The 23,118-nt window shown below is 54.9% G+C and overlaps 1 protein-coding gene across 1 annotated transcript; it reads right to left on the bottom strand.

The window, feature by feature from the left end:
* Positions 1-291: 291 nt before the first annotated feature.
* SEMA4D (semaphorin 4D) lies at positions 292-22,783 on the bottom strand (the record flags this gene model as incomplete). The annotated part of the gene is made up of 14 exons (XM_079706411.1): positions 292-1,220; positions 2,091-2,134; positions 2,223-2,395; positions 7,624-7,739; positions 8,524-8,746; positions 9,747-9,903; positions 9,989-10,164; positions 11,206-11,354; positions 12,164-12,277; positions 12,921-13,014; positions 16,164-16,262; positions 17,997-18,059; positions 20,907-21,052; positions 22,678-22,783. 14 exons carry the CDS (start codon positions 22,781-22,783, stop codon positions 292-294), a joined length of 2,589 nt encoding a protein of 862 aa, XP_079562537.1.
* Between the last annotated feature and the right edge of the window lie 335 nt (positions 22,784-23,118).

The following is a 23,118-nucleotide window of genomic DNA, read 5'->3' as shown; positions in this document are numbered from 1 at the left end:
GGAGGGGACGCTCACGGCCCAACTCTTCCTTGGCCAGTGGCGGCCCGGCCGTCTTCCCGCCACAGAGCGGCCTCGGGCGAGCCTGCAGGCATGACTCCAAGGGCCCCACCGACCAGCAGGCCGGCCGCGATGCTCGCCGTTTTCCGAAAGGACAAAGAGAAACCAAGTCACAAGCGCGACCCAAGAGAAAAGACACAGAAGACTGAGGTTCGCTGACCACGGCTACCTACGCAGCACTGGACGGGGGACTGAACTGGCAACACGAAGACCTCCCGGGGAACAGTGGGCGCCTCAGTCCCCGTCCGCGTCCGAGTCGGCGAACTTCAGCTCGCACTTGACGTCGAATGGCCGGTCCCTGACCGGGAGCTCGTCGATCTTCTGCGAGTCCTCCCGGTCAGTGGGCAGCCTGCTGGCCATGGTGTCCTGCTCTGTCTCGTAGCCGGTGTCCAGGGCCGGCTTGGGCTGCCCCCCGTTCTGCTGGGAGAAGCTGCCCCGCTCCACCAGCGTCTCCTTCACGCTCTGTTCGCAATCCGAGAAGTCCGACGTGGGTTGCTTCTTCCCGAGGAGCATGGCCGAGCGGAACTTCAGACACTGTCCGGGCAGGTAGCCGTTATAGCAGTTGTAGGTGAAAAGGCAGAGGAAGAGGACAAAGAAGAAGAGGAAGAGAAACATGAGGAGACGGTTGTCACTGGTCTTGAGATACATTGTCTTCTCCGAGTGGACCTGGGGGACTGTGTCGATGACCATCTTTGGTTCACAGGACATGCTGGTGGGCCCCTCGGGGCTGGAGGGCAGGGCGATAGCACTGGGAGTGGTGACCTGCACAGCTGGGGTCTGGGGAAAGGAGCCTTGGGTGGGCCCCGCTGATGCTTTGGAGGTGATCCTACTCCCTTCTGTCCGTGTGACCGGCGAGGTGGAGGCCACCGGAGTTCGAGGGACCACCTTGACCTGCAGAACGTGCTTGGCCACCACCTGCAGCACTGTCTTGTTCTTGACCCTCTCCTCAGACAGGCACTGGTACACCCCACTGTCTCCTTCCGACAGGTTGAAGATGAGCAAGTTCTTCCTGCCCACCAGGCTGTACTTGGGGCTTTCGGCCTTGAGCACGCCATTCTGGAACTTCCACACCACCCGGGCCAGGTTGGACTTTTGGGAGCATTTGAGTTCTGCTGTGCCACCATGCTTGAAAAAATGCTGCAGGTAACTTTCTTTAATTTTATCTGGAACATCAAAATAAACGTGCACAGCATCAACAACCCTGCTCGATACTTCCTTCAAAACTAGGTTAACACGCACAAGAGGACACAAGAGTTTCACCCTGTGGAGCAACATGGAATCTTCCAGAACAGCAAGGAGATAAAGACATGCGTGACGGAAAAGCAAAGATTAAGACCCCAATGGCAGCCCTTGGGGACAAAGAAATTGAAGCCAACTCTGAGCAGAAGAAATCCTGTTTCACACCCTGATTTCCCAGGAGAAAACTCCCCAGGCCAGGGAGGCTGGGCAGTGGTCAGCTGTGCCTTCTGGTGGCGGCACTGCATCGAACAACGGGGCTTCTGCTAGCGGCCGCCAGGTGTGCTAGCCGTTCGGTGGGCCTTGGCACCCTCCTCCTAAACCTGTCTTAACTGATGACAGCTAGCAAGCGGGTTAGGGATGGGAGGGCAGGGGCCCAGGGCACGCCTGCCTTCAGGTGGGACATGCCTGACCTCCTGGCAGGGGTGGGATCCCCCGAGGGGAACGGGGACTAATCTCTCATGAGTTCCTCCCTCCTGTTCACAAGAGGTGTAGGTTTTGTTTAACGCGCCCCAAGCTAAGCAGAAGAGAGAGGATGCATCTCAAGAGCAGACGTCACAGTTTGGGATGGAGAGTGCCTTCCAGTAAACAAACACACTCTGCGTGGCTTCAACATCCTGTTCTGTGATAAAAGGGACAGAGAAACATCACGGGGTCTGCCACGAGATTACTTGACCTCTGTTCCGAGTAGAGAAAGAAAAACCAAATGTACGAAATGACACACCAGCAAAGCATCATGAAATGGTGACGTGACCTGGCCGTCCCTGAAGAGAAGGCAGCGAGGAGGAGCAACTTACCGGGGCAGGCGGACGCATCCCCGCTCATTTCCTGAATCAACCCCCTGCAAGACAACCGGGCACAGGTTACACAGTGCACGCGCTTGACGCCATGGGGCTGGGCGGAGCGCCTGCATGCAGGGGGGCCGGTACCTGCTGGGGCCGTCGGTCTGGTGCAGGGCGATGCAGGCGGCCGTGGCGGGGCTCCAGGCGCAGTAGGGATCGCGGGCCAGCACGCAGTCCTCGCAGGTGCCGTGTTTTCCGCAGAAGGCCACGGGGGCCTGCACCACGCCCGAGTTGGAACCGGCATAGACAAACCTCCTGCCCTGTGGGTGTGAAGCAGATGAGAACGGTGGGCACTGGGTGGGGGCAGCCCTCAACGCGCCCAGTGCTTCTCTAGCTCATGGGCAGTGATGACAAAGCATCGTCCCGAGCTTCTGGAGGAGGAAGTGGAACGAGGCCAGGTTAGATCCAAGACAGATCTGCAGCGTCGTGACAGACGGGTGGATTTCGGGCGGCATCCACGGGCTAACTCAGAGCGTGCTGGGCCTTGGTCCAAATGCCTCCCCTCCCCCGTCCGAGCACCCACCCTCATCCTACCCGCCAGCAGCGCATCTCTGCACCTCCTCTGCCCGCTCTGTGTGTAAGAAGACCCGCTAGCCCGACACTCCCGACTGCCCTCCCAGCCTCACCAGACCAGAGGCCAAAGGGCACAGCCTCCAAAGCCCGTCTCGTGCCTACAACACGTGAGCACCAGCACACAGACGGCCCGTGTCCGTGTGGGAATCCAGCGGGGCCGCAGTGAACACAGGTGGAGAGTGAACAGAGCTGTAGTCAACGGAGTTCAACAAGTGAGGAGGCATTCGTTTCTCACGCATCTACGTTTACGAGAAATGAACGCGGCTGGGGAAATGGACAGCCACGCTCAGAAGTAGAGAGCAAAGCGGGCTCCTCCGTGTTCTGGAATGCTGGGCCTGGGACGTCTCCACCCGCAGGCTGATGCTGCCGGCGCCCGCGGCACTGGCAGGGAGCCGGGCGCACGGGCAGTTGGGGCAGGCTGATTTTCTCACGGAACTCAGCTAGAACGAGGGCTCCCCCAAGGAGTCCACCTGAAGCCCAGCAGCAGACCCAGGGCTGGCGATTCACATACGGCATTTTCTCTCTCCTTTGCTGATGAGCCTCGGTCTCACCCTGCTGCTCTAGAAAGGCCGTTGATTAATGTCCAAAGATTCCCAAGTTGACACAGAGCTTACTTAGTATTTTAAACACAGATCTATCCTCTGAGGACATGTTCTGAATTAATTTCAGAGTCTGGCTGGAGTGCAAAGGCCCCGGCATTACCCCAGATCTCCTGGCCTGTGATGCCTTGAAGGCCCAGGGGTCACAGACCCACCGTGTGTGAGCACAGCCGAGAGAGGGCAGTCCCCTGTGCAACAGAGTCAAACTGTGATGGCAGGTGGCAAAGAGAATCAGGCCCAGTGCCGGCCTATCCATGTCAGCAGAGACCTGGGCAAATGAGGCCAGGGGAGCCCATAGTCATAAGAAGGAATCAGGACAACACCCTGTATCACAGTTGGGATCACGTGGCTCAGAGGTGAGGAAATATTTCCTGGGGAGAACGGCCAAGTGGGCAACTTCAGTGGGGTCCTACGGAGGGGCCCTGGAGAGGGCTCGGACGCTCATGCAGAGTGGAGCAGGTGGCCTGGGGAGCCCCACGTGACCCCTGCATCTTCCTCACGCCACAGCCTGCTCGGCCTCCAGCCCTCGCTCCCCAACAGGGCAGGGCCTCCCCGATTCCAACAAATGTGGACGGGAAGGGGACAGAAAAGTGGCTTGAGATCCCACGGCAGCAAGCGCTGCAGGCAAGGCCCCTGGGTGGACATGCAAGTCAGTGGGTGAGAGGCAGCCGGGTGTCGGTGTAGCCTCAAGGTCACCTACAAATAAGTGTCAGCCGCCGCGGGGGCTGAACACGGCCCCCGAACTCTTCAACTCCTCCTTCCAGGAGCTGGGGCTTAGCTCCCCGCCCCCCAGGTGGACTGGATCCACGGACCACAGGGTGTGGGGACAACGTGGAAGGAGAAACCGAGTAACTCTGAGAAGTCATTGAATCCGTGTCTCCGAGACAGTGGTCATCTCCCCAAACGCTCAACCCCAACTTCAACACGAGGAAACATCAGATACGCCCAAACCGAGGGGCGTTCCACCAAACGCCGATCCGTCCTCTCCAGATGTGTGAAGGTCACCAAGATGAGGGCAGACGGGAGCCGTCAGACAGACGCCGAGGGAGGCCACGGGGGGCCCTGGAGTCAAAAAGCAGGTCGTGGGAACGCGGGGATTGGGCGTGTGGAGGTGAGTGCAGGCGCTGCGCCAGCGGGCCTCCTCGGTCAGACAGGCGCGCTGGGGAAGGGCTGCAGGACCCCTGTACTATTCACCCCAGCTCTTCTGTGAGAGAAAACAAGCTGGCCGGGTACCACCCGGCACCTGTGAGATCTGCTGAGCACGCACGTGCCCAGGTGCCCTCCTGCTGGCCCCCTTGCGGGTCCCCACCCTCTGGGTGGCTGTGCCCTCAGCTGCAGCACCGGGCTCTCTCAGTCACATCTCGGTCTCTGTGTACACAGGTGGGTGATCGTGGGTGGACATGGCCAGAGCTGGAGGAGCTCCCACCTTTGCTGTGCAGGTGGCACCTCAGCATCAAAGAGCGTCCCCGGGAAAACCAAACTCAGCCTGCTCCATGGGCCCAGAGCATGCCTGCCATGTGCGCACAAGAGACTGGAGAACACGGCTGTTCATGTGGGGAGAGACAACCCAAGTGTCCACCAGTGGGTGAATAAACCAGGCGTGGTGCGTGCATGGGATGGAATACTATTCAGCCCTGAAAAGGAAGGGTGAACATGGATGAACCTTTAAGACATCATGCTGAGTGAAATAAGCTACTCACAAAAGGACAAATGTTGTAGGATTCCACTTATATCAACACGAGGTTCTTAGAGTAGTCAAACACACACAGACGGGAAGGAGAATGGTGGGTGCCAGGGGCTGGGGAATGGGAGGGAGGGGGAAGTCAGTGTCTTAATGGGTCTGGGGTTTCAGTTTTGTAAGATGAAGAAGTTCTGGAGATGGGTGGGGATGAGGGTTGCACTATGTGAATGCACTTAATGGTGCTCAAGTGTACACTCAAAAATTATGAACGTGGTACAATTTATATGATGTACACTTACCACAATAAAAACAAAAAACAAATGCACTTGTCAGGGGAGGGCAGGTAGTGACAAGGGACCCCCCTCCCTGGCAGCCCTACCTGTGCTCCCCCAGCCCTGTGGCAGCTGCTCGTCAGTTTCCTGCAACGAGAGCCAGGCATGATCGACCCAGAAGAGGCTGCGGGTGGGGAATGGGGACGGGGGAGCAGGTGTCTTTTTACCCCGAACAGCCGCTGCCTGCTGCCACGGCAGCACAGACAGCACTCTGAAGCCACCCTGAGCCCACTAGCCCAGGAGAAGGTGTGGGACCCTATGGGCACCTGAGCCACATCCCAGCACAGTGGAGTCTCCTGTGGGAACAGGCAATTCACTGCCCGGGGTGCCAGGCTCCCTGCATGGCTAGCCCCCGGCCACATGACCATTCCTGACCTCAGGCAGGTGAGCACAGGACTGACCTGCCGGACCTCCCACAGGTGGTCCTGCCCCCTCCCTCCCTTCTCCTTCCCCCATCCCTCCCATGGGATCAGCACCCACATGCCCTGGAAGACTTGGGTTCGGGATGGCAGGGCCAGCTGGGTCTGTGAATGATGTCGTGGGGCAAAGCCGAGCCCTGTTCTCATCGCACGTCTGCACTGGGGGCCCGGCCTTGGTTCTGATGAGCACTAGACCATCTGGAGGCTTTGAGGGTGCTTGCCCCAGCCGGCCTGAAGCACCTGAGCAACGTGGCAGTGGTCAGAAGGGCTCCTGGGCTTCCCTGTTTCAACAACGATGCAGGTGGGCCCAGGGGACAGGGGGCCCAAAGCACCACCCGAGCGGTACACACGTCTGGTAGCCCAACCCCATTAGGCTATTTCGTCTTCCTTCCCGTGTAGAACTGGAGCGAGAACACACACACTGCGGCGGCCAAGAGGGGAGGTGACCCTGCTACGGGAGTCTGAAAAGCAGATCCAACTCCTCAAGCTCATGACGATGGGGAGAGGATGAAAGACCGTGTGTGGAGTTTGCAAATACGCGCCTGACCGAGAGGTTGCCTTCTTTTCTTTCTCGCTTGGCTATCGGGACCCCCTTCCTACTGCCCACAGCCCAGGGAGGAGTGAGCCTGGGCCCCACGAGCCGCGTGGAGGCCCCAGCCCGGAGCCAGGGCAGGGAGGATGCCCTGAGGGGCTGGAGGAACAGCCTCTTTCCAGTGTGAAGAGAGGATGGCCCAGGAGCGTCCCGGGTCAAAAGGGAAAATCTCAGCAACAGGGCGACGCCATACGGAGCAAGGACAGCCTGGCTTGGTGCTCCCAAGCAAGGCTTTACAAACAGGGTGCAGGTGGAAGCGGCCAAGCGATGGGTGGGCCTGCAGTGGAGGGGAATTCAATGCATGGCCAGGCTACCAATTTCTGATGCTGATCAGAGCCTGTCGGCCCAGGGGTCACAGCATGCGGAGTCACAGGGCAGGGCCGGGACAGTCCCAGGGGCTGCCGTCCCTCACCGTATAGATGAGGAAACCGAGGCAGGACTGGCCCACCCAGGTTCACAGTCACGCACCTGAAGCCAGGACGTGGACGAGGTCACCCGGTGCCCGGCCTGAGCTCTGCTCTTCACTCCCCACCCCGGCTGTAAACCGGGCGGCACACTTCCCAAAGGCCACTCTGGATGTACAGCAGGGGACAGCCTGTGGACCATAGGGCAAATCCAGCCCGCTGGCTGTTTCTATACAGCCCATCAACTAAGAGCAGGTCTCACATTTTCAAACGGTTGAAGAAAAATCAAAATAATAATATTTTGTGACATATGAAAATTCCATGCACTGCAAAGCTCAGTGCCTGTAAATGAGGCTTTGGTAGGTCATAACAGGGCTCACTTGCTTCCGGACTGCCCACGGCTGCTCTCAAACTGCAACAGCACGGGCATCAGAGCCTCCAACATTCACTCTTGGCCCTTTACAGACAAAGCGGGCTGGCCCTGGTGAAAGAGACAGCGCCTCATGAAACGGGGCTTTACAGACACGGCGTGTCGTTACTCAGAGGACGCTTTTCTGTGCAGATGAGGAAGCTGCACGGAGGGCACCCCCACTGACTGGGTCTTAACCCTCACCAAGTTCTGGCACAAGAAGTGTTTTCACAGGCCAGTAAGCCCCCCGATGGCATTGTACATTGGTCCCAACAACTCAGTGAGGTTCTGCAGCTTTTAGGACACAGTTTGCCTTCCCTCCACCCCATACCCCACAGCTCATGGAAGAACTTTCCATAAGAGCCTGAAGGTCAGCTCCTCTAGGCCAGATGGACGACGGGGCCTGCCTGGCGCAGCCCAGCCCAGCCTGTGGTCACCGAGACGTGGGGCCGTCCAGCCGGCCAACCCAGTCACTTTACCTTCTTGGAGGACAGCAGCAGGGTCTGGACAGGCTCTAAGTCCTGGAAGAGCTGTGTCTCCTCGATGATGTGGATGTTGTTCTCAAGGCTGATGGCTTTGTGCAGGGCGCCTCGGTCTGCAAGGTCAAAGCTGCAGGTTACTTACTCCCCAGGAGGAGAGGACGGTGCTGGCTCCGTCGGCCACGCAGCCAACGGTCACTCTTCTGCCTCCCATTCCTTCCCCCAGTAGGAGGCTTAGATGTTTTTGCATCAGACACAGAAAAGGAAAAGCCATCAGCAAAATAAACAACCGGACTAACATGGGTCATCGCATTTTTACCTGAAAAATAAACAGCCCTTTGTTGACTTCAATACCCCTCATTAGAGTACTGGACACCGTGTCCTCCAAACAAACATGACGTGGTTCTTGGGCTGCACTGGCCTCTGAGGGTGCCATCCTTGTGCCAGGAGCCCCAGGTAGGGGAGGCTGGTGGCTGGGCAGCACCCAGAGCTGACCACAGAGCCCACCAGCTGCTGCTGTGCCTGGCTGCCAAGACCGTTCCAGAAGACTTGTGTCGGAGTCTACGGACCACCAGGAAAGGTGTGTCTCCCACGGCAGGTCAGGACAGGTGTCAGGCAGGGAGGCAGGACGTGCCCGTGTGCCGGCTCTCACCAGCCTCGCTTCGCACCGCCCAGACCTACCACACCTGAATTTCTAGATCTGGGCCAGGACTCGCATTTTTAACCAGCGCCCCAGGTGTTCTGATGGTCACAGAGATCTGAAGCCACCTGAGTGTGGTGACTTCTCAGAAACCCTTCTGTGCTGTAACAAACCACTCAGGCATCTGGGGGAGATGCTGGCTCCGGGCAGCAGAAATGAGCTGGACTCACCCATGTTCTTACCCAGGGCCCGGGACCCACCTGTGCTGACAAACATGACATCATGGACTGTCCCGTCCAGGGCCCGGGTCCTGTCCACCACGATCTGCGTGTAGTTCACGTCACTCTTGATCAGCCGGGGCCTGTTGTCTATCGGGGTCACGGAGTCATCCATCAGAGGGTGGTCTTTGACAAACTGCAGAGTCTTGTCTGGGAGGTTGAGGGAGCTGGAGAAGTTGGCCGCACGCGCCTCCCGGTTGATGCACTGAAGGGAGCAGACCATCCGTTACCGCGGGGCGCATGGGCACGTGGCGCGCGCTCCGCACAAGAGGGGAGGCTTCCCCGAGGTGAAGAACCTAGGACTACACGGTGGATTTCTCGAAAAAATGGAAACGCTGAGGTGACCTTTCCCCAGGAATCTGAAGACACAGTTATAAAGCAGGGAGGAAATGCAACTGTCTTTCTGTCCACAAGACACAATTGTGTCTCATGATACATAGTCAATGAAGTAATTTTCATCCATTCATAAATGAAAGAAGCATATCACACTTTTGAAATTGAAAAATATACACTTATCATTCCACAGCTCTCCCAGAAGAGAAGCCTCTAAAAGTGGCTAAAAATAGTCCAATTCTAAAAATAAATAGCATAAAGGTCAAGAGCGCAAAGGATTCTTTTTCCTGTCCTAGTTCTTGATGTGCGTAAACCAAAATTCACGACCACAGGTGAACACCTTTTGCTTAGAGATACGCATGAAAGGAACTGACCTGTGTTAGCAGAGACGTACCCCCGAGAGGGGGACCATCCTGGGGGAGTGAGCTCCAAGCACCAGGCCACTCTCCCAGGTCACAACCCCACCCATGGGCCATGTACACGGCCCAGCTCACCAGTCACATAATAAATGGATGCAGCCGCATCGGCCTAGACACCCACACTGATTTCTACATAAAATTCACTACTCTTAGGAGAAAGAAAAATGTGACTCATATTAACGAATGCAGAGTATCGCTCATCCCTTTGCCAAGAAATCGTGTGTTTCTCTGCAAGAAACAGAAAATGAAAAAGCTCTAATTTTATTACGCAATGTTAATCCCACAGAACAGTTGGGCCAGCCAGAAGAGCTTTCTTGTTCGGGCAGTTTGTAGCCACAGCTGTTACACAACACACCGATGAGAAAAAACCAGGAAAAGGAGAGTGTGCCCGCGGCCCTACCCAGTCCCGGGTGGGCGCCCGCTCCCCGTGGAGAGAGAGCCCGGTCCACTCACCGCCCCGGGCCGCGGGGTGGGCACGGCCCCGTTGTAGCGCACCCACTTGGTGTGTGACTGCTCCACCGTGGCACTCTGCATGTACTTCCCACGGGAGAAGACCGCCTCGGCTGTGGACAGGTTGTAGGCGCACACGGCCGACAGCCCCACGTTGTTCCTGGGGAGGAAAGGGTGACGTGACTGCCCTGAAGCGGGAAGCGCAGTGAAAACACCCCCAACCCACCCACCCACTGGGCACTCACAGCTGTGGGGTGAAGACCCCATAGAACATGGGCTCCTTCAGGCCGGGAGACCTGAGGACAAAGACGTCTCGCAGCACGTTGAAGACGAGGTTGCTGTCCGGCCGGGAGCAGATCAGCCTGGCCTTCAGGAAGGAGGTCCACTTCTTCTGTAAGGTCCTCAGGCCGCCCTGGTCCCCCTGTAACCCCAAAGACACACGTGGTAGGAGGAGGGCAGACTTCCCCCGTGAGCAGGTGATAAGTGATGTACTTGGGCCCAGAGCAGCTCTGCCTGAATGAAAGGAAGCCAAGGCTGAAAAGGAAAGCCGGCTGCAGACGACTAGTGACACCAGCAACTCCCTTCATGTCAGCTCGGGTCATCGATTGAAGCGCAAAACCAAACCAACAAAGCCCTCTCGACGAGCAGTCTCCCAACTGCAGCTAGAACAACCGTTCGACTCTGCCCACACTCTGTGTCACGCAGCAGACCCCCGCCATCCTTGCACATGTTCACTGCTTTGGCCCTTTGGCTTATGTGCATATCCAGACTCACGACCCGTCCGTGAGTGACTGGCAGAGCCAGGGGCTAGTGCATGCACAGGCTCCCCAATCCGTCTCAGGCCAATGTGTATAAGTGTGGTCTCCCCCAAAAGGTGCTCCTTGTGGGAGATCAAATTTTCACTCCCTTCCAGCCCCCAAGTTATCTGCTGAGGTGCTCTGGTCCTGCCAGGTTCTCCAAAACACTTTTTAGTGAACTGACCACCAAGCAGCAATCGTGAAACACCCCTGACATGACTCGGTCTGGAGAGAAATACTGAAACTCTTACACCTGGATGCAGAAGAACGTGAAATCGACGTACCCTCACTTATTCTGGACACAGTGAAAATGCACCCCTCCCCATCTTTACGTTGGAATGGAAAAACCCCAATTCCAACAGAATTTGGTTAACACGGTACAGCAAAACTAACTTTTTATAAACTGGGGGAGGTTTGAGGGAGGTGGGTTAACAGCAGAGCCCTGAGGACAGTCATCGTCACACACGGGGCGGGTGCTCCTGTGGTCTCCAGGGAGGCCCGCAGGGAGGACAGGGGCCCGGGCCCTCGGCCCGTCCGCACTGACGTCTGTAGTGTGGAAGAAAATAAAGTGGTCGGGAAATGGACATCTCGGAGGATGTGTGGAGCCTGGACGACACGCTCTCACTGAGGGCTGGGACCAAAGAGAAGGGGGGTGCCTGGCTCACCTTGCAGACCCTCGCTACCCTCGGGATCATCAGCTTGAAGACGAACTCGTACTCCACAGACACCTCCGTGAAGAAGAAGTAGACCTTGTCGTCCCCGTCGTCCCCGCCCTCGGGGCTCTCTATCACGTCAGCAAACACGAAGCTGGGCTCTGCAGGGAACAGACGCTCTGGTTATGCCTGTGCACACCGAGGGCCCGGGCACCCCCTATCGAGGATGTGGGAGGGTGCCCATGCCACATCCCAAACAAATGCCAGGGCCCGGAAATGATGACGGTGCCCATCTTGCCCTCCTTAGCCTAAGGAGATGCCCGAGATGGGGGTTCTGAAGCACAGCCTCCCGGTCCAGCCCAACAACTGAGGGCTGGGCCTCCCAACTGGCAGGCAGCCTGGGGCCCCCAGGGAGCTAGATCCCACCATAGCCTGGAGACCCACTGGAAGATATGCATTTGCCAGTTTAATAAACAGCATGTGCCTAAAAGAGACAAACTGCTGACCACCAGATCCAGGTGCCCCAAGGCTCTGGCTGGCTGGCCGATGCCCACGAGAAAAGTCCCCTGTGAGCATCTGTGAGCCATCTGGACCGTGAATCCAACATGGACACATGATGTCCGGAGATTATGGTATAATATCACGTGCTGACGTAACGAGCCTGAGCTCGCCATTCTGAGCCTCCCAGATCCGTTTTCAAGACGGGGTAAAGGCAGGCTTGAAAAAGCGCTCTCTTAGCAGAGGAGAAAGCAAAGAAGCCCGTGGATGCTGGCTGTGGAGTCCCCAGCAGTTCCAGAAGCGCCCCTACTGCACTGGGGCTGACACGAGCCCCGGGACACAGGAGGGCGAGCCGCGGATGCCCTCCTGTGAGGCTGGGAGCCGGCAAAAGGAGAACTGGAGCGAGGGCTCTGCCGGCGAGGAAGCCACCCCGAGCAGAAATGCACCTTCCATGACACCACCTGCTTCTTACCGTTAAGCCAAGGAATTGCATACTCCGTTCTCAGAGGACTGTGGGAAGAATTTCGGGAGATGATGGGTTCGCTTCCCAAAAAGTTATACGACGTCCCAGAATAAAGCTCTCCATCTTCAGGCGGAAAGAGGAAAAGGGAATCAACACCAGTGCCGGGGACAGACGCTCAGCACCACATTCTCCTCCCAAGCTAACGCAAGTCCTCCCAGGAAGCGGAGAGACTATCGCCCTGCTTCTGGGAGCGTGTTTCTGCTTCCTGAGTCTTCTGTTTTGTTTCTTTGACGTGGGTAATTTTAGGCTCCATGTTAAACTGTTAGGGGCAATAAGTAACGCAAGTAACTCCTGCATCCAGTAAAGTAACAAACACAACAGTGGGTGCACACAAGGCTCCTGGCCTGCTCGCCTTGGGTGTACAAGGCCGTTCCAAGGCAGGTCATGGCTCAGTCACAAACGTCTCTCGAACAGGAGCATTAACTCAATGTGACCGAGTAATGCAGATGATTTGCACAAATGACAGATATAAGATGATCTCCTCCTACAAATCTAACCTGAGGACTGTGGAGGTGGCTGGTTATCCTACTGAACAATGAATTCGAAAGCTTGTATCAGCGGGTCTGTGGAGAGGCTCCCGTACCTTCTGTGAGGATACTGAATATGGGCACGAAGCAGAGGGAGACCCCTGTGGAGGAGGAGGATCGGGACCTCCTGAGGGTCCAGCAGAGCTAAGCCAGGGACAGACCCTGACAGCAGGACTCACCAACCATGACGGACGTGTAGCTTTGTGCTGGGTCGAAGGGACACCTTCCTTTGCCGTCTTCATTTTTGCCCAGAAATTTAAAGGATGTTAAGTTCTATAATTGAATGAAAAGAAAGAGTACCATAAAATGTGTGAACTTCTGTAGTCATAATACATCTTTGTGGGACCATTTAATTTACAGACTCACTCTTCTGGGGGGACAGAGGAGACAGCACATGCACGGTCTACCCCCTGGTCCCAGGTCTGGACGCTGGTGCCTTGGCACCCTCTGACACCCTCAAGAGCGCCTCCAGATCTTGGAGCCTCAGTTGACTCTCCTATAGGACGGAGACCGCAATGCCGATGGCTCTAGGGTCGTAGAACAGCCAGGGAGAACCAAACACAGGATGTGCTCCGGAAGGGACTGGAAGGCCACGTGCAGAACTTTAATATCAACAAAGACGCCTTCAAAGCAGCGGGGGACCAGGCTATCCAATAAACAGATAACAGGAAAAAAGGAGCAGAATCTCTACCTCATTCCACCCATCGAAACACACTCCAGGTGGATCGAAGATTTAAATATTAAAAACGGAACCGTGCTGCACTAACAGAAAGTATGGGTGACAATTTCAGTCTTGGGATAATCTCTCCTCACCTGACAAGACAGCCCAAAGCCAAGTAAGGGAAAAAATAGACAGATCCAGTACACAAGGCACTGGGAAGCGTTTGTCCACAGAAGAATGAGACAGAGATCGACAGTGACCAAGTGGGGGAAATGCCTGCAAAATGACAGATGAGGCATTTCCATCCCTGAATATACAAGAAGCTTGTACAAATGAGTAATAAAGCATTTCCAGGAGGAAAACGGTCAAAGCACAGCAAGTTAGAGAAGAAGAAACTTATCTGGCAGCACAGACAAGAAAGGATGCCTGAGCTGCCGGCAAGCCAGGAAGCACAAGGCAATGAAAGTGCGGTACCATTTTCCACCTGAAAGCCTGGCGAAGCTTAAGAAGGTGGACACCCAAACTGCGATGGGTGGATGGGCAGCCCTGCTGTCTGTCAGAGCGAGGGAAACATGTCACAGACACAGCAGAGAGGGCTCAGGGGCATGGGAAAAGATGCAGTTACATTTCTAACAGGCTGGTGGAAACAATATACAGACTTTTCACCTGTTAGGAGGTGTGAACTGGGGTGACAGTGCACCCCACTTGATGTGATGCACTGACTGCATTTCAAGAGGATGTTTGGGGAAATCTGAACAGGGACTGGAGGTTAGATGACATTAGAGAATTATTGTATATCTCCTTAGATATAATGACAAACCCAGCATTACTGTAGGAAAATGTCATTATTCTGAGGCATGTGACAGCATCTAGGGGTCATGGGTGTGCTCACACCTGTGCACAGATACGGACACTTCCAACCATGCAATCTGTGTGGTTAGAACACGTGTGTGATCAACTTTTCTGTCGGCTTGAAATTTTTTTTTAAATATTGGGAAAAAATATAGGTCTAGATTTAAATGAAACATATGATTCCCTTACCTCAACAACTGACATGCCTATGGAATTTAAGTTTAAATTCCATACCTTAAGCTTCTAACTAGAGTTTAGCCAGGAAATCCTTTCACGTGCAAAACGTTTCTAATGTGACTAATGTGACCTAAGGAAAAAGAAACTAAGTCTGTCTATGAGGACTGAAGATCTCAACACCTAGATGCACCCCCTACCCCGATCCCAACCTCTGTGGCCAGAGTCTGTGGGCACAGACAGCCAGGCAGATCCACCCTGTGTATGGACCCCACCCCAGGGGTCTGTGTGCGGATACAAGGTTTTCGAAGCAGGTCCTTACTTCGCCCATACTTTGTCCTGTCATGTAGCTCCGACTCAAGCTTGGAAAACATTTTTTTAATTCCAATGAATTTAGGGTTCTAGCAAACCAAGCTTCCCACTTTAGCATACTTCACACTTGACAGTTACTCACTAAATAGGGACAGACACTAGAAACTGTGCTTCATTATCGATCCTCAAGGGCATTTAAAACACTCCTCCCTCTTTGTGCTTGTTATAAATGGCTCATCAGATTATCTGAATAAAAAGAGTATCTCCCAGAGAGATGCTGCTGTCTAATCCGCTCTCTCCTTCCGGCTACCCGTCAGCAAGGGAATCAGGAGTGGTGGGAGGGCGGTGTAAGAGTGGGGGGCCCTCTCCAAAGGACCCTACTGACAACTGACAAGGCTCAGGGAGAGTCAAGGACATGATGCAGGTGACGGAGAGATGGGTCCCGCTTCTATAACCGCTCAGCAAACTGGCACTGTGTTGTCACTCCTCAGAGGGAAGAATTCCAGAACTGCCTATCAGTGGGCAACTTGTACCCCAACAGCCAACACTGAAGGTGGTGCCCCAAGACCAGAGCAGCAGACACTGTCCTTGTGAGCCCGGGCTGCCATGACGACCACAGACAGGGGTCGGGGGAGCTGCAACCACACATGTTCCCGCCTCATGGTTCTGGGGGCTGGAAGTCCAAGATCAGGGTGCCAGCATGGCTGGTTCCTGGTGAGAAACCTCTTCCTGGCTTGCGGACAGCCACCTTCTTGCTGTGACCTCACGTGACAGAGGGAGAGAGCTCGAGAGCTCTGGTGTCTCTTCCTCTTCTTATGAGGCCATCATCCTATCAGGCTCCCACCTTCATGACCACGTTTAACCTTAATTACCTCCTCATGGGCTGCATCTCCAAATACCATCACATTTGGAGAATTAGGGCTTCAACGTATGGATTTGGGGGAGACACAGACATTGAGTCCGTAACATATATGAACCAAGGACAAGGGATCCAAGAGCAGAAGTCCTGAGTTTTCCACTCGACCAGGGCCCATGTCGTAGCCAGGGCTCCCTCACAAAATACAAAACGTGACAAGGAGAAATAGGCAAGATGCTGGATCAGGGCACATTGATGCTTCCTCTCTGTCAACACTGGCCTTCCCAGAAGGTCCCCCCCCACCAAGCACTGCCAGCTCTGCACTATGGGCCAGCGGTCCTGTAAGTCCTGCACCCAGTCATGCCCTCAGTCACGGTGGTTTACAGTCAGGAAGGCTTAGAGGAGGCCGGTGAGTGGGCTGAGGCCTTCAGCGGAGCCACGGGCCACCCCCACCCCCACACAGCCGGCAGGAGAAAATCCTCCCAGACTGCAGAGTGGAGACCACTCGCCGCCGCCTCGAGCCCCACGCTGCTCTAACTGCTGACCAGGGGACCTGCGCGGACTTACCAGGTGGTCACAGGCTGGCTGGAACGCGTTGGTCCCGCACACGTAAAGGGCGCTGGCGCTGAGGGGCTGCAGCACGCGGATGTAGTTAAGGCATTCTGTCTACAAGGAAGAGAAACGCACGGGTCAGCCACCGAGCAGGCTCCAGCGGACGCCCTCCGTGACCCCGGCTGTCCAGCCTGCTTGCTGCAGAGCACGAACCAGCCAAGCACACGCCCGCCAGCAGCTCCTCACAGCTCACTGATGACCAACCCGACTGTGAATTCACGGCCACCCTTCCACCTCGGGCCTCAGGTGGCATCCATCTGCACAGGCCAGCCCTGCCCTGCCTGGCATGTTGGGAGCAGGCTCCCGGAGACCCGGCTCCATCCCTGCACAAACCTAAAGCTGCAGCTGGCCAGAGTGCTTCTGCCTCTGCAGGGTCCACAGGCCGCTGTCAAGCGCCAAAGAGATTTCACCTCAGTCACTGATTTATACTCAGCAAAGATGTATCATTCAAGAAGCAATGAAAGCTGACCTCAAACCTTACTGGACACCTGGCACAGGGAAACACGCATTCACTGTCACTGAACACACAGACCATTCATTGTGTTGGCAGGCCCGAGGTGGGGTGTGCTGGGCAGAGCTCCCTCCACCTTCCCTTCCTCTGGGGGACCCCACCCTCGACGCCCCAATGTGCGCAACTGGGAGCAGTGCTTCTCGGGAGAGGGGTGTGTCCGGCCCGCCTAGCTCAGGGGAGAGGCAGGACTAATGAGGGGCTCCGAGCCCGGCTCCACGTCAGAAAGGCCCCGCAGGAAAACCAGATGCCACTGAAGAACCCAGCTGCTATTTTAGGATGAAATGTACTTGGATTATATGTGCTAGCATCTGAAATTATCTCCACTCGGGAAAGGTTTTTTTTTTTTTTTTTTTTTTTTGCCGTGATTGTTTTGAAACTGGTTGGAAGTAATTCATCGTCCCTGAAAGAACTGGGAGGGACCCTTGTCCGCTGTATGGCCTCCACGTGGGGCCGGCCAAAGTGCCTGTTCTAATTTAGTTCTAAGACAACTCCCTGCGACACCTGTTATTACAGCGCAATGCCTGCATTTTCCCTCATTTCGAATTTAGCAACTTTGGTGAAAGTGTTTAGTACTTTGCTAAAAAAGTTTAGCCAAAACATTTTTTTTAAATTTTAATTGCTTTGAAATTAGACAACAACTACTGAAATTGACTGTAACTCAGCTGTCTTAACCAACTACCAAGGAAGACGGGGCGCTTATACCCCAAGACTCTGACATTGGTCCAGCACCACTTAGGGGCAGGGCGGCCCAAGTGGTGGTAGCCATAACCCAGAGCTCTGGAGGGAGATGGATGGACACTCAGCCCAGCGCTTCCCGGATGGCCACCACACCGAGATGCCCAGTATCTCCTAGAGAAGGAGCAGTATCTCAAGGCACAGATGCTGCCAACAATCCAGAAATCCTATAGCAACCCCTCCAGGCCACTGGGGCTCAGGGAAGGCATGAACCCTGCACTGTACACCTTTAGGCCAGCAGGCATCAGACATCTTTTTCTGTAGTCAAAGTATCAGGCCATTTGAATAAATTCAATTCAGATAAACTTTAAAGTAATTTTCTAAAGCCTAGTATGTCTGGCACTTACACTGAGAGCCCCAGGCTCGCCACTTGGGAATAGGGAGGTAACCTGCCGGATGAGTCGCGATGACGTGAGCAAGCCTGGCAGCATCCTGAGGGCGGGGCAACCTGTCTGGGCTGCACCACAGAGGTCAGGGCGTTCGGAAGAGTCAAACAAGTAAGACAGGCCTGGGTGGGCTCTGAAGCTTGTAAAAGAAATTACCTGTTTTGATTTCCCCTTTTCCGCACATTTTGCTTTTTTATCTTCCGAGACCTTCCAATATGCCTGTGAGGAAAAACGAGAGTCCATTTCAGTGCACGTTCCCCCTTTAGAAGGAGATACTGGTATAAAAAACATACAGTTTACAAAGCACATGGTGGTGTTTAGAGCACAGGTTATTTCCCGAGACATTAATATCTCAGATTGCAAAGCGAGGCTCAGAGAGCAGACGCTGGGACCCGTGAGCAACGGGGCTTCGTGAAAGTTCTGTGATCCTCATGCTGCAGCCAGGGGGCCTGGAAGGCGCCTCCCAGATGACTGCCATTCACTGAAAAAAACTGCAAAAACTAAATGACTGAAAGTGGGGAGGATTCAATTATTTATCAAAAAAATAAACTGCAGGCATTTTCTTTTCTTTTTTTTTTTTTTTTTGGTCGCACTGCATGGCACACGGAATTTTAGTTCCCCGACTAGGGATCGAACCCGTGCCCCTTGCAGTGGAAGCGCAGAATCCTAACCACTGCACTGCCAGGGAGTTCCCTAAACTGCAGGCATTTTCAAACATCAAGTGGGTTTTCTCATCCCTTCAAAACTGATTCTCGAGTCTAGTAAAATGTCTTGACGTTTACTTTATCAGTGGGACAGCAGGGTTATGATGCTTTAAATTTTATGTGACGGCAGCAGGTGAAAGTGATGAAGCCACGGGGCTCCCTCAGGTCAGATGTCTTCCCGCTGAGACCTGTGCTCCTGCTTCTTCCACACCAGGTGGACGAGCCAGGCTGGCAGATGCCTCAGCCCCCCACCCTCCAGAGGACGGGGAGCAACAGCGCTGCATCGCAGAAGGCTCCCACGCTCCCGCCTCACTGTCCCCAAGATGCCCCATCTGCCCGTGTGATATTCCAGGATTGATGCCAAAATATATTTCCTCCCAGGGAATCAAAGCTGGCCGTCGGCCACTCAGAGGTCAGGAAGCACACGGTGCTTCTGCATGGCAGTGAAGTGAATCCCCTAGCAATGTGTTTTCAGAGAAATGGAAGTGCTAATCAGGACACATGAAAGCAGAACAAAGTGCCATTTCCAATAGCAGCTTCCTTTAGAAATTAAAATGTAGACCATTTCATCATTATCGACAGGCAATGCGTAAGGACACGGGAACATGAACTCTGACAGGCCCTTGATCACGGCGTTTTCACTGAAGCTTCGCTGTAGTCCTTTCACTTTTTTTCCCTCTTTTACGTCTGCAGAGCCCTAAGCCTCTCGGTTACCCACAGTGATGGCATTAACAGAACGGGGGCTCTGACTGAGCACCTGCAGGGTGGCACAAGCTCACGGTGGAATCATGATGCTCCGAAGACGGGATTCTGAAAGGCAGTGTTAGCCCGAGTGGTTGGAAAGGACAGTAAGGCTCAGGGGAAGGGGGTTCAATGAACACAGGGACTAGGGGCTGAGCAGGGCAGGCCCTTGGCATCCCTCTGCTCTAAGGGCCTACTGTTTCAAGCACTTTATGTTCACGGGGTCATGACCAGCCTCTCGTTTACGTGAAACAGAAATCAAGTTCTACGCCTGACTCTGGAGACTAACACAAAATGAAACCAAAAAATAAGAGATCTGGGGCAGAAAAGGCACAAGGTGAGCGTGGGCCGGCTTGATTCCAGAGAACCAGAAAATTACACCAACCACCAGGGTGGTGTGTCTAAGGATTCAGGAGGAGAGGAGAGGCTGCCAGAGGCCAGGAGGGGACCGTCGGAGCATTGGCTACAATGGCTTGAGGCACTTCAAACACGTTTAAATCCACGAGTCACGGTCATACTCAAAAACCAAAAACAGTCCAAAAACCCACCGTCTCCCTCTGGGGAGAACTTACTCATTATTTGGAAAACTAGTAAATAAAGGCGAAGATTTCAAGCACTGATCCTGCCATGTCCAAAGGAACTGGCCTCGGGAGATGTGAAGAGCTGGCAACGGGCATTCCCCCGTCACAGACGATATTCCAGCTCACAGACGGAGAGGGAAAGGTAGAGGTGGGACGTCCCATCCTGCAACCCTTGACGTGCTCCAGACTGCGACGGTCCAGGGCCAGGAGGAGGACGCCCGCCTGGGTGGAGGGTCCGGCCTCTCACAGGAGCCAGACTGAGGCTGGGGGCCGGACAGGACCGCGAGTGGCTCTCCCAGCAAGCAGACCCAGGGCGGCTCCTAGGAATGGCGACTCGACGGCGGACAGAGTGCCTGGCCACACAGACGGCCTGAGTTCAACCCGATCAAACTGAACAGTCAAACATCGTTTAGGAGGGAGTCCGTGAAATGTGAACACTATTTGATGAAATTAATTTTGGGGATGCAATACGATATCTTGGTTATTTTGAAAAAAGGAGTCCCTTCCTTTAGGAGATGCTCAGGGAAACATGTGCAGATGAAGAACATGTGTTTGGGATTTGCAAGGCCTCCCAGACGGAGCAAAGGAGGAGGACGTGGATGGGAGGATGGGGGTGAACCCCCGGCCTGCGGGAGCCTCGACGGGCACAGGGTTCATCATTTCACTCCCTCTGCTCCCGTGTGGCCCTGAGATTTTCCGTAATAAAATGTTCAAAAATCCAAGATAAAAAGAGGGTGATCCCTGGGTGAACTGCCAGCCTGGGGAGGACGGAGGCTGCCAGGGGACACCCTGAGATGGGGCTTCGTGGACACAGGGCGGGAAGGAAGCTTCAGGATGACAGGGCCCTCAGCCCCGGTGGACAGGAAGGCTGCACGCTAGACGCACAGGACGTCCGTGGCGCTGGCCACTGGGGTCAGCAGGCTCCACAGCCAAGAGAGGGCCCGACGCCCCAGGAGGAGGCCGGCGTGTGGATGTGAGGAGAAAACACTGGAAAGGGTGTGTGGCCCAGACAGCAGGGGAGCGGGGAGCCCACACCATACCTCATGCTGCTTCTTGGAGATATTGTGTGCGTCCAAGGCAAACACGGCTTCCCGGGCGCCCACGTACAAGGTGTCCTGGTCCTCACTCAGCAGCAAGGCCGAGTAGTTGAAGATGCCCGGCTCGTGAAACTGCACCAGCTGCACCTCTGGGGAGGGCGGGGTGGGGGGAGAACGTATTAGGTACTTCTGAGCTTGGACACACCCCGAGCATCTGGTCTCCTTTTAGTGCGTGGCTGTCTCACTGGGGCCATGCATGGGTCTGCTGCCACAGTGGACAGGCCCCAGCCGAGGCCAGAACTCAGGCACCTTTGGGTGGAGGCCGCCACCAAGTGTGAGGCCCCAGAGCCACTGTGCTCTACCAGTGCTGTGGTCTGACTTCCCCTCCAGCTCCGCTCCCTCCAGCCCAGCTGAGCTTCAAACCCGGCAGCGTGACCTCCTAGGAACATGACCTTCAGGCAGTGTGACCTCTCTGCAGTGTAACCTTGTGACCTCCCAGGAGACTGCAGGCCAGACACCTTAAACTGCTGACCACTGTGGTTGCCTCTCCCTCCCATCAAACTCTTGTCTATGTGTATTTAATCATCCACAGATGAGGTTTACAAAGAATATAACTATTTAGGATTTTCTTATTCAGAAAAAAATCATTTACCTCAAAGCCTTTAAAAAAACCTATTTCAGCGATTACACCCCTTAACCCAAGCATTTTCCAAGGATAATCACCACAAACTTAAAGAGCAGGGAAACAAATGGCTTTTTCACTTATTTGGTAATCGCATCAATAGCTATTTAGGAATATGAGGAATTTAAGGATGAGCTATTCAGGAGTAATATAAATGTATTGACACTATTTCTTTTTTTTTTTTTTTTTTTTTTTTGCGGTATGCTGGCCCCTCACTGTTGCGGCCTCTCCTGTTGCGGAGCACAGGCTCCGGACACGCAGGCTCAGTGGCCATGGCTCACGGGCCCAGCCACTCCGCGGCATGTGGGATCTTCCCAGACCGTGGCACGAACCCATGTCCCCTGTATCGGCAGGCGGACTCTCAACCACTGCGCCACCAGGGAAGCCCGACACTATTTCTTAAGGAGCTATTTCTTCTTTTTGACCATCCCAGAGTCAATTTTCAACTTGGCTTTCCATCTATCACCGAGCTCTGATTTTATTGAAGGGTTAGGGGTTCACACTCCTGCTCTTCTAATTTCCCATTGTTGAAGAAAGATGCACACACGATAGAGGCTCTCCCAGCACCCACACTGCCTGGAATTCTGCACAAGACAGCTCAAGCCCTGCAAGCACACCTCGCTCAGGACCACTGAGCCTGAGAGACTGGAGCAGAGGGTTCCTAAGACACAGCTCCCAAGAGAGGAAATAAACAAAAGAGAAACTAATAAACAGCAAATGAAAACAACTGGCCTGAAGCTCAGCTACACATGATTAAATATCCTCAAAATATGGATACTCCTTGGTGTGGTTTGTGCTCAGGCAGCATGCACCAAACATCATCAGGCACAAGAAAGATAAACTTCCTTCCAGGGCTCCCCCCGCCCCGATTTAGAAGCCAAATCAGCAGGCCAAGAACAAGCCCTGCGAGTGTTCCCAGTTATCGGACCATCTCCCCAGAAGCGGCGGTGCAGGCCATCTGCCCACATGCAGATGCCAGGCGGACAGACCCAGCAGAGCAAAGGGCGCCCGTGAATCTCAACACCATGAGTAGGGGGCAGGGTGGCCCTTCCCTTCAGATGCCACCAGCGCCAGACACGGCTCTGCCCTCACCTCTGTGCTCCCAGGTGATCCTAGGTATGGGTGCAAACGCCACCGCTGTCCCAAACACCACGGCGAGGGCGGTGAGCAGCCCCCCGACGGGGGCGCACATCCTCATCGGCTGGGGCCGCAGTGGGGACTTCGGCAGCAAATGCCCGCGGGCGTGCGAGCCCACGGCGGGTGTCAGGGTGGTCACCGCTCAGAGCAGCAGGGCAGCCTGGAGCTGGCGGGCGGCGTGAGCCCGGAGGCCCCGCATTTCTCAGCACTCTGGGTGAGGTCGAGCCGCTCTCACCACTGCAAAATGTCAAAGGCCACCTGGTTCTTAAACAGCGTGCGGCCCTCTGAAGAAATCCTGGAAGAAAGTGAAAAGGAAGGGTTACGAGTCAGGATGTGTCGTAATAACGCCTGCTTTCTGTTTGCTCAATATCCCCCCACGGCTCTGCTCTCACCCCA

Source organism: Hyperoodon ampullatus (assembly GCF_949752795.1).
Source record: "Hyperoodon ampullatus genome assembly, chromosome: 6".
Taxonomy (NCBI): Eukaryota; Metazoa; Chordata; class Mammalia; order Artiodactyla; family Ziphiidae; genus Hyperoodon; species Hyperoodon ampullatus.
This window is presented reverse-complemented; position numbering and strand designations above follow the sequence as displayed.